The sequence below is a fragment of the Micromys minutus genome (genome assembly GCF_963924665.1).
Source record: "Micromys minutus genome assembly, chromosome: 1".
Classification (NCBI taxonomy): domain Eukaryota; kingdom Metazoa; phylum Chordata; class Mammalia; order Rodentia; family Muridae; genus Micromys; species Micromys minutus.
In genome coordinates this window covers 110,684,990-110,697,195 of record NC_137969.1, presented here as the reverse complement: position 1 = coordinate 110,697,195, position 12,206 = coordinate 110,684,990, and the positions used below count along the sequence as shown (strand labels likewise).

At 41.7% G+C, this 12,206-nt stretch overlaps 1 protein-coding gene across 1 annotated transcript in view; it reads left to right on the top strand.

The window, feature by feature from the left end:
- The window catches only part of PHACTR1 (phosphatase and actin regulator 1), a gene marked incomplete at its 5' end in the record, with an annotated part of 446,140 nt that overhangs the window by 19,821 nt on the left and 414,113 nt on the right, over nt 1-12,206 (top strand). Inside the window, one exon of the mRNA XM_080914800.1 lies at nt 5,448-5,594. Within this exon, the coding sequence (XP_080770926.1) occupies nt 5,448-5,594 (147 nt within the window). The remainder of the gene's footprint in view (nt 1-5,447; nt 5,595-12,206) is intronic.

Sequence of the window (12,206 nt, the reverse complement as noted above, 5' to 3'; positions counted from 1 at the left end):
TTAATTTTTTATAGTGATAATCTATTGCCCTAATTTTGTGTGTATTCCTGTCTCCATTCTCTTCCGTAGAAATTACATATGCATAAAATATTTATTTTGAGACCCTAGTATATTATTTCTATTTTTGGCTCCAGCTTGTGAAATAGTATGAACAAAGGCTCTGAGATTTTAACTGTTTGACAGGCTTTAGAAAAGTAAGAAAACATTGCACTTATTTAAATTGTAAATATTGTACATAATTTTAAAGCAGTTTTTAAAATTTTCCTATTGGTCGTTGTTGAGGTCATAACTGAATTCAGTCCTCTGGATGCACACTCTTATACCCACATAGGTCCACATACAACCATATGTGTGTCACATGACAGAAACAGTACAGGAGATAGATTCTGCAGAACTCAGTTCTGTGAAATACACATGAAGAAATAAACATCAAGACTAACATATAGCATGTTGTTTCCTAAATATAATTTCTTTTAATTATATAACAAAGAAAAACGTCTCATAAGACTGAGAGACAAGAAGATGCTGAGAATTTTTAATGCAGAAGACCAGAACAACCTTTCTAGCCTCCTGTCTGTTGCTGTGATAAAGACCATGAGCAAAACTAACTAGCTCATGACATCACTTTTTTGACTTTATACATGTCAAACCACAGCCCACTGAGGGAAGTCAGGGAAGGAACCTGGAAGCAGGAAGTGAAGAAGAGGCCATGGAGGGGTGCTGCCTACTGTCTAGCTCTACCTGGGTTGCTTAGCCTGCTTCTTATACAAAGCAAAACCACGTGGCTAGGAGTGGTGCTGCCCAGAGTGGGTTAGGTCCTCCCAAATCAGCAAGACAATTTCCTACAGACTTACCTACGGGTCACTCTGTGACCCATGCACTTTCTCATCTGAAATATCTTCTTCCCCAAAATGACTCTGGCTTGTGTTAAGTTAAAGAAAAAGTATACTCTAATCAGGACAGTAGCAGTAGCTACAAATCACTATAGAGTGGTGTAACTGGGCAGGGCCTCTGCATGTTGCATGTGATCTGAGTCTTACACTTTTACAGGATGTGACTGAGATTCAGCCTTATCCCAGTGTTATTTAGTGAGCTGATGCTAGTCCTGAGAAGGAATTCATCACTTTTGAGTCCCACTCCAGGATTCTTCTGATTCCAGTCAAATATTTCATGAAAAGAAGTTATGAATTTGAAATAGATAAAGAATCTTGGAAATACAATTTTAACAATACCACAATGAGATCTTCATATAGAAAGAGAGGGGATGCAAGGAAAGAGACTGACTCTGTAAGGGATGATTAGAGCTAAAAAAAAGATGCAAGAAGGAACTTGGGAAGAATAAAAGAACAGTTGAAAGACAAAGGAGAAGCATATTAGAAAAGGCAAGAAATGGAAGATAACAATCATATAAAATATAATAACCGAATTCAATAGTGTGTATCAAGGTGTAGTATTTTATTACCATTTTTATAAAAAGTCTACCTATTTAAAAGTACTTGAATAACAGAATAGTCTCTAGTAAACTTATATATAAAACATGCATTTATCCGGGTGTGGTAGCAACACTTGTAATCCAACCATGTCTAGCATAAAAGGCATATGCAGGAGAACTGTTGCAAATTTAAGGCCAGTCTGATATACATAAATTAAGTTGCAGGCCAACTATGGCTATATAACCAGACCTTTACCTAATAATAATAATAATAATAATAATAATAATAATATTGTGAATATCTATGAAGAAAGGTAAACCTAAAACTATTAACAGCCTTAGTTCTTGATCATCATCTAAAGTATTAAATGAGTTAGAAATAGAATTTTCTCACAGATGTATTTTTCTGTATCAAGAATTGATATGTGGGATTAAAGAAATAGGGAAATCTATGACTAAATCCTTCTTCAAACAACTTTATCATTCTTCAGATATGGCTCATGAATGACATAGGAGAGGGAATCTCAAGCATTTAAAACAAAAGGACCTGCATTAATTTACAGGGGAGTGGTTTCTATAACACTCAGAGATGTTTGAGCCTCTTTACTTTATGTTCCTTCTTTAGAACTGACTGAAACCAGTATACCATGTTTATGTGCTGATTTATTGTTGTGAAGAGACGCTATGACCATGGCAACTCTAATAAAGAAAAATGTTTAGTTGAGGTTGTCTTACGGATCAGAGGTTGAGTCCATTATCATCTCGGTGGGAAGTATGTTGGTATGCAGGCAGTCATAGTGCTGGAGAAGTAACTGAAGGCAGTGGGAGGTGACAGTGAGCCACTAGGCCTGGCTTGAGCTTCTGAAACATCATAGTGCACCACCAGCCCCAGTGGTACACTTCCTCCAACAAAACCACACCTACTCCAGCAAGACTACACCTCCAATAGTTCCACTCCCTATGAGTCTGTGGGGGCCATTTTCTTTCAGACCCTTGTATTAATAACCCATCCACCTTTTCCCATCGCAATAGAGTAATTCTTTTGAAAAATCTGTTTCTGAGAATGCAAATGATATAATGATGAGTCAAATATAATAGAGGGGTGAAACTGAATAGTGGTTAGAGCCAGGCATAGTGCTGAATAACAGTAACCCTAGCAACCAGAAAGCTGAGGCAGGGATATATATATACATACATAACATAACAAGATACTGTTTGAAATATTTAGATACAAGTGTACGGAGGCAGATAGATAGATAGATAGATAGATAGATAGATAGATAGATAGATAGATAGAGAGTAGACAGACAGACAGAGAGATGTAGTAACCAAATATATACAATTAGCAGATCATTAAGCCATCTGTATCTATGCTACATCATTAAATTCAGCTGGGGGTGAAGTTACATCTGTACTGTATATGTAAAGATTTTTGGTTCTGGTCCTTATTCTCCACTCAATATAGCATGTCAACTATTTACATCAGTTCTATGTTGGGCAAAGTATTAAAAAGGAACAGTAACTATCCACAGGTGAGTTAAAGTTTACAGGAGGACATGCAAATATGTTATATAATCTTGAACATTCTAGGCTTCTGTTACCCACAATGAATTCTGGAAACAACACACTTTGAACACTGACTGTACTCATTGAAGATGTAGTATCCAAATTCAGGGAGACATTGACTTGATCCTTGATTGAGTTACACACTCATTAGTTACTGAATGCTCCTTCATTCATTTTATCTTTCCTTCTTTCTCCCTCCTTCTTATTCTTCCTTTATTGAGAAGTATCTTTTGAGCATTTACTGTGTGCTAGGGCTGCTACTTAGTTTTTATCAACTTGACACAAACTAGAGGCACCTAGGAAGAAGGAACCATTAATGAAGAATTGCCTCCATTAGACTGGCCTGTGGGGCACTTTCTTGAATGCTAATTGATGGAGAAAGACTTAGGCTACAATGGGTAGTACCTTCTCTAGTCAGGCAGTCTTGATAAATTAACTGAATATGAGCTTGAAAGCAAGCCAATAAACAACATTCCTCCATGGTGCCTGCTTCAGTTCCTGCCTCCTGGTTCCTGCCTTGGTTTTTCTTGATGATAGAGTAACAGACTAGGAAAGTTCTTAGTAATACATGAAAACTTTGAAGAAATGTGTGATGAATACATTAATACAGGGTGCAGGTAAATCCAAAATGACAGAGATGCAGGCAACCCCAAGTAGTCGTCAAGGAAACAGTGAGAGAGAAAGATACAAGGGCAGGTTGAAATTAGGCTGGGCTGGCAAGTGATGGGGAGGTAGGCACTGAATGCCAGGATAAACAATTTCAGACTAATTTGAAGAGAACTGGCTGACAGAAATCAAGTTGTAAGGAATGTGGTTCAGTACCGGAAGAGCGAAGGAATAGGTAAGTTCAAGGAAGGTGAATTGTGAAATATTTCAACGAGACCAAGAAAAGAATAGACTCAACTGTTAGAAAGATATTGGCAGCCTTTTAAAGGGACCTTGGTAGAGAGATGGAGCCAAGAAGCAGTAAGAGGAATGAGAGATAGGGAATAGGTAAGAAAATGGGAATTCTGGGGTACGTAGAGTTCCAGAGTCACAGAGACTGTGGGAAAGGTAGAGGAAGAACCAGGCCAAAAGTAACAATGAATAAATAAAGTGGGAGACCTGTAGGGAGAGACTGGTGATCCCAGAGTGGAGTGGATCTGCAGGGAGTGGGAATGCTATCTGCACTAAGAGAAGAGCCTTGCAGAGTCTGGGCTGGGAGAACAAAGGGCATGAAACCACACTGAGCTGGTCTTTGTACCAAGGAGGTCAGGTTGCCCACCTACAGGAGTAGGGAAAAAAAAAGGTAGTGTCAGAAGATTCAGGAAGACAAACATAAAGGAGTTTTTAGCTCATCAATAGGTTCAGTGGTAGCATCAAACGGGTGCTGATCATGCTCCTGGAAAACCTTCTGGTTCTCTTGCTGTGTTTTGTGGAGTGTTACACTCAGACAGTTACAAATGTTCAAAGAAATCCAAGGCCCTTTGATCGCTGCCTCTCCTTCAGGAATAGTGGTGCAGAGATGCTGAAGGAAGTCTGGTGCACACATTGTCATTTGTATTAGATGTGACCGACAGAAAAAGTTAAAGGTTCACATAAGTAGGCATTATGTAAATATAACCACATCCTATAACTTATTGAGTATAGAAGAGGACCATTGGTTCTGTGAATAAGCCTGGTCTACATTGAAAATATCAATTATAAAACCCATCCTACCAAACTTGACTACATTCTTCATCCACATTTCACCTCTAAATTATAAGGGGCAGGTAAGAGGACTTTCAGAGATGCCGGTGTCTGTTTCAAACTTTATTTGGACTTCTGGTTGGAACAGATAGAACAGGGGGCTTGTCCTGGAATGGTTGGTGCCCTGCCCCCCAGGGCCAAGGAGCAAGAATGAGGGACTCCAGGGTGGCAGCTGGAAGCAGAAAAGCTGGACTCTGTGGTCCTACAACAGCCTCAGACTAAAGTCCCCTGTGATCGTGGAGACTGTGTTCGCCTGCGCATGAAAGGCGAGGAAGCATATTTGGCGGGAGAGGGCATAGTGCTGACTGAGCATCTTGGCTTTGGAGTCTTCCTGTTCGCATAAGTCCATCTGTGCCAGTGGCTGAAACAGAGCTGCAGCAGGAGGCGTGGTGTTGGCCCAGAGAGCTGACCCCTTGGCCCGGCGCTGGGAGAGGAGTTAGGGGGAGCCCTGGGCACAGACTAGGGCTAACCTGATCTTGCTCCAGTCCACCAATCCTTAACGGATTTTCTTTCTCTCCTTTCACCCTTTTCTCTACTCTCTTTCTCTCTTTCTCTTCCTCTTTTCCCTTCTTTTCCTCTCTCCCCCTCCCTCCCTGCCCCCTTTCCCTCCTCTCCTTCTCCCCTCCCCTCCCCCTTTCTATGTGTGTGAGCCTCCTCCTTTCCCCTCCTCCCCCTTTCCGCCTCTCTCCCTCCCCCTCTCTCCATCTCCTTCTCCTCTCAGCTCGCCGGGCGACCCTGCTCCTGCCTCCCACATTAATGGCGGCTTCTTCGGAGGATGACATAGACCGGCGGCCCATCAGAAGAGTCCGCTCCAAGAGCGACACGCCATATCTCGCAGAGGCCAGGATCTCCTTTAACCTGGGGGCAGGTAAGGACACCCCTCGCTTTCATCTGGGTGTCAGGCACCTGCTTCCTTCCTTCCCTTTCCCCTGGACCGAATCAGCCCCCGCCCCTCCCTGGTGCCCCCTCCCTGCGCCCTTCTGCCCTGCAGGCGCCCTGCTCTCACACTGGCTCCCTTTGTGTCGCCCGCGTGGGGAGGGCGTGTGTGAGAGTGTGTATTGCAGAGATGGGGGAGGGTAGCGCGTAGAGCCTTACACACAACGAGTGACACCCACGCGGGCTTTCCCCTTCCAAGAAGAAAAGTGTCAGTGGTAACAATGACCCTATAAACCACCCGGCAGGGTAGGATGCCGCGCGGCTGTGGGCGGAGGGAATGACAAGGCTTCCTGGGTGAAGCTGTCGCCGGCAGGCTACTACAGGGTGGAACTTGTTGGTGACATTCAAAGCCGGGTGGTTTTGTCTGGAGGGTGCCACGGCAGTGATGTGGGGAGGGGGCGGGACCGACCTGGGAACAGTGGTTAAAAAGCCACCTTGGTGGACAAAATGAAACCGTGGTTTTCAGCATGCAGTTGGGTGATTCCATGCTTTTCAAGTGGTCCAGATAAAATTAAGTGAAAAGGATGAGCGAGGTAAAAGAAGGAGAGGAGAAAGGAGAGGACTGAGGGAAGATGGGGAAGGAAGGAGGGGGGAAAGGGGAGAGAGGGGAGTTAGGGGGAAAGTAAATGAAGGGGACAGAAAGATTAGAAGTTACTATGCTGAAGGTGTGTGCCCTGGGACACCTAATGAATAACACCAGTTTGTCTTTTCCCCACCGCTGTCCAAACTCTCAGCAGAGTTGCTATTTCTGAAGAAGTTGTTCACCACTAACTTGACAGAACACTTCTGGATGGCTCCCATCTCTCAGCCCTACCTGTGTTCCTTCCTCTCGCGCTGCCTTCTTCAGGCAGCAAAACTGAGAGCTTCTCTCTTATGACTCGACTTCAAAATAAGTTTTAAAAAGCAGACAACCCTTCTTTAAACTTAAGAACTGAAATGGCGTATGTGTGTGCGCGCGTGTGAGTGTGTGTGTGTGTGTGTGTGTCTACACACATGCACCTACACACACATGCATATATTTTGTGATGTCATGTGGAGAAGGATTTAGGTGGTTACCTAGAGAAAAAGTCACTGAGTAAGCAACTTTTTAATGGCTAAAACAATGGGAACTGACTGAGCCAGAGTTACAAAGTATCTTCTTGTCTTAGTGATCTGACTTTTTAAAGGGTGTGTTATATGGTAACTTCCTCAATGGTTCCAAATGGTTGCTTTGGAATTGGAGGGGCAAGATCTTCGCTGTGGGACTTTGGCCATTGCTTGTGGCATACTGCAAAAGTTCCTGGTACTCCTCCTCTGGGTATCTCTGCTTGAGCCATCCAGGCCCAGCACATGTTTCTGAGAGGTCATCCAAAGAACTGTGTGTGCTTTCTTTAGGATCAGCATTGTTCTCCCAAGCTAATGATCTTAGGGTTTCTTCAATGTAGTAGGAAAGAAGAGAACTAATAAAGTATAGTTAATAAAGATTGTTTACCTCCCCAGTAGGGTTATACAAAAGTAATAAAATAAGGCACTGAAGAAGTGTATCAAGTTTCAGCTACAACTCAATTACATTGAGCCACTGGTTCAAACCAATGACTTGTCTTGTTTTCTGCTTAAATTACTCTGGGTCCAACTAAAGATTAATTTAGACAGGACATGTCTTCATTTCATCAAAAAATAAACAATCCAGACATGGACCCAGTCCCTCCTGTGTCTTCCTTAATGCACCCCTAAAGGCATAGTGACAAGACAAACTATTTAGAGAACCGCCTAAGGAGGTAGGCAGCCACAGTTCTGTCTGCAGGGTTGAGGAGCTGTCCTCTCTTTCTGGTGCTGAAGCAAAAGATAGGGAGGCAAAGGCATGACTGCTAGAGTAACAGCAGAAAGAGGAGTGTTCCTGCGGTTTCTGTAATGAAATCACTGGGGGGGGGGGGTGGAAGACCTGTACACCAAAGGAAAAAAAACTTTTCAGTTTCTGACACACATTGCCACTGCTGCCTGTTCACTGCATATCTCTTATGTCTAATGCTCCATGCTCAAATGGGACGTTTCCCCCTCCCCCATGTCTCTAATTTTAGGCTGCCTGTTCACTCCTGGGGCTTTCTTTACTTTCCAGCTGGTTTCTGGTTGCTTTCTTAACAAAGTAGATGTACACACAGATGTGCCTTTCCACTGCATTTAAAAGTAATTGTAACCCCTGATTTAAAGGAAGAGAGAAAGCAAACAGCCTTGTTTATCTCCTTAAGCAGAAAGCTGTAATTAAGCTATTAGTGTCGTTATCAGCGCTGCTGAACAGAAAAGCCTGTGCACTACTAATAAATTATATAATCTGGGCATAACAAGGATTTTGTTTGCCTCTTTACAGCAACTTTTAAACAACTAGTCAGACAAGTGCCTCTGTCCTTTTTGTCCTTCTCCCAAACATACAGTTACTCTCTGCTATCTCTAAATAATTTCTCATTTTTAAAAGTTTTTCTGTTAAGTATTTGCCTCCCCAAGCCTCCTCATTGTGTATAAGTTTATCTTTAATATTTTACACACTTTGCAATCCTTGAAGAAGACACCTACATATATATTCATTTCACTTGATTATGAATCATCTTGGGCACTAACCAATTCCATTGCTGGATTAAAGTGGAGAAAAGTGAAAACTAATCAAGTACTTCAGGATTCTTTCAACTACACCCTGTCCCTGACAGAACTTAATAACCTCATTTTGAAACAAGTCTACAGGTTAAGTACAGGATATACTTCTTCAAATACAGTTTCATGGCAAGTAAATGGCAGTATTGAAACATGGATCTTTTACTGCTACATGAAAATGTTAGCTTTATTCATTTCTAGGCTAAGAGGGAAAAATAATTTTCTGAACCTGTGTCTTTTATTTGACCAAAATACACCCATTTTGGGGTTTTAAGCTCCTACTCAACATTTGAACATAAGTATTAATAAATGGGTGTTTGCTGAAGATAATGTTAGTACTAAAGAAATTGAAGACAGTGTATTTATTGTGGAATATCTAGACACTGGGTCTCATTTAGGACAGTGGGGGTGGGTTTCATATTTTCCCTAAGAAATTTAAATGTATCTAAAGGACATTCTGTAACAAAGGAGTATGTTCACTATGCTATTAGCAGTAATGAACATCACAAACATTTGCTTTAGAGAATTTGTCTTCTTGCCTTATGAATTGTTCACTCACTGCATTGAAGAGGCAGGCACCTTACCTATGCCCTACACTTATCTGTATATTATATGATATTCAATTCATAGGTGACACTAGAGTTCTATATGATTATTTACTGAAGGGAATGAGAGAGTAATGGGATGGAAAGGAATTAAAGCATGTATAAAATATCTTAAAGAGAAGCCAGTGCAAAACTTCAGCTTTCTCCTGGTTAATTTTAGATTGTCTGAACCCTCCTTTCCAAATATATGGCAATTAAGAAGAGATGCCCCTCACCGTGTGTGTGTGTGTGTGTGTGTGTGTGTGTGTGTGTGTGTGTGTGCGTGTGTGTGTGTTACATATATGCATGCACATGTGCAGGTACATGTGAAGAGGCTGAGAACTCTGGATGACCTGATCATGACCTTCCACCTTAGTCCTTTGAGGCAGGATTAATGGAGCTGATATTGTAGCCATCCAGCTCCAAGATCACCCTGCTGCCTCCACAGCCCATCCCCAACCTTAGCTTTGGTGTTATAAGTGGGTGTGCAACCATGGCTCTTATCTGGAGACTGCTCTCAGCTCAGGTCTGCTTGCTGATGCAGTATGGCCTCTTTCTCTCCAGCCCAGGAGGTACAGCTTGTCACCCACACTTCAGCATTGCTTTCTGTCTCTGGATATTTTAAATGGGCAGTGCGGTCAATCTCGGCATGTTTATATTCTTTATAAAACTAGACTCTGTTCTTATTCCAGATCATACTGAAAAAATAGATATTTCTAGATCCCACCAGTCTCTTTTACTCTTTCAGGTCCACAGGATAAAAAGAGCCATTAAGTGGCTCAGTTTGGGTATCTCAAGTGTGGATGGGGCATCTAGATCCAAGACTTTTAACACCTACTCCATAATTAAGATTCAATACTATGCAAGATGTGTGTTTCCCTTTATCTTCTTAGATAACTAGGGGAGGTAAGTCTATATACAAAAATGCCACATGGCAGGCACAGTTCAATATAAAGCTTTGAAATCAACAGGGAGTGATCCTTCTAGTAGTTTCCTGGCCACAAACTACAAAAGCATCATTGTCTTCTCCATTGACATATAGGCTGTCAGAAGCAAACGAGTTATGGCTTGTGATAAATAAATACTGCATATCAATGCATTTTCACAGATACTTAATACTAAAGCAACCCATTCTTCAAAGTGACTTGTAGAGTTACTGTCTATATGTAATTCTGATCACAGATTACTGTATAAATGAAATAGTTATGACACAGCATACTTACACTTTTAAGTGGAAACCAAAGATAATTTCTAAAGTTAACATGAAGTAAAAAGAGAAACATACAGTACAGCCAGTGTGTTGTGTGACTAATGCAAAGCCCGAGGGAGACCAACTAGTACCAGGTGCTGTTCAGAGTGTGAGACACTTGTATCTTCATAGTTTGTTTCATCACATGACCAGACACTTAGAAAAGTGGATGTGACTTCTAGAGGGGAAGAGGACCACGTTGACATTCAGAATGTTTAAATGTATAAGCCTTCAACATAACAAAGGCTAGATAAATGAAACATGAAAAATCATTTTACCATTTTCTCTAGTAATGGTGGTTCTGAACAACTTACTGCATGCGTTTGCAAAAGACAACAGAAAAAAACCTCCTGATAGCACTGCCTTAACATGTGTGAATGAATGGCTGTGTAAAAGCATTTAAGTTTTCTATCGTGTGCATGTGTATGTGCGTGTGTGTGTGTGTGTGTGTGTGTGTGTGTGTGTGTGCGTGTGAGTGTGCACATTTGTGTGTGTGAGTGTGTGTGCAAAGTATTCTGAACAAAGCCCCATTATTGCTAGATTAAAACCAACCAAATTACAAGTTGGTTTAATATTAAAATTATGGTTTAATCAAAGGTACAGGAAGAGCTTTATTAGTCTCTATTAGTCATACACTTCTTTTATATGCCATCTGGGCCCCTAATTCATGGGAAGAAATACTGGCTTAGTGATATTCATTCCATTAAGAATATTAACCATGTATCAGGGACTTTTCAGACACTGCTTTTCCCCACCTTGCTAGACCCATAGTGATGAATACACCTGGATGCGTAACACCTGGATGCGTTCTGTATAGTTCTATGCTAACCCTCCTTCCCTGTGCAAGTCTAACATTTTAACTACAAAACTGTTACTTATAATCTATCTATGTGAGTTTACAACTCACACTTTGATAAATATTACTAACCCAGTGGCTTTCTAAGGGACATTCCTGAACTTAGAATATTTGCAAAACACATCACTTGTTTCTCCTGAATGGTTGAGAGGGAGGTAACTTTTCTTCTCGCCCCAGACTGAGTCAAGGGGAAGGAAACGGGACTGAAAACCCAGGACTGGTGTGGTCTCAGGCACGGCAGGCACAGGGCCACACTGGAGATATTTTTAGAAGCCCACAGAGACTTTGTAATATTCTTTACTGTTGCAAACAACGAACACACAAGCCATTAGAATGTATCTGTCGTTACACCAACAGAGCATAAGAAATGGGTTATGAGCTCCAGCAGGAGTGGGAGGGGCTTCTTCTTCCATGATGGAACAACAGATAGAAAGAATCTAGAGACTTCCTGGGTTCCCCTGGCTGTCTGCCACCAGCTGTGGGATCTCCAGTGGGACATCTTACCCTCCCCTTCTCTAATCCTCAGCATTCTCTGTTAAACAGAATTAATGGTACTCGCCACCTTGGAGGCTTGCTTTGAACATAAAGAATGTGAAATTCAGAATAATGCACAGTGAGAGTTTCTCAGCACAAAGTGGAGAGGGAATGCTGTGTCATTAGTCCATTTTCCTATGGTATTCCTACCTCACCACCACCACTGCCACCATCACAACCATAACCCCCACCAAACCACCATCACCACTATGACCACCACCATTACCACCACCACAACAACCACAACCCCTGCCACACCACCACCAGAAAACCAAAATCATAATCCCCACAACATCACCACCACCACAACTGTAACCACCACCACCATTACCAACACCACCATTACCAACACCACCACACCACTCTCACATACAAAACTTCACACTATCAAGTGGTAGCTACCCCTGTCTCCTATGAGAAGAGCTCATGCATTTAGGATGCAGAAATACTAACATTAAAAATACACTTTCCTGGGGTACATTTTACCTCTATTTAATGTCATTCTCTTAGGCTACAGAAAGAAAATAAATAGCCCACCATGAGCTATAAAGCCTCCCTGGGTTCCAAATATTAGGAAAATTTGCATGAGAAATAATGATGAAGGATAAAAGATCAACTTTGAAATAGATTTTATAAGTGATCACATGTGAGTGAGAAAAAAATCCTACTGGGGATTCCAATGGCCCTTTGGCAGCCACA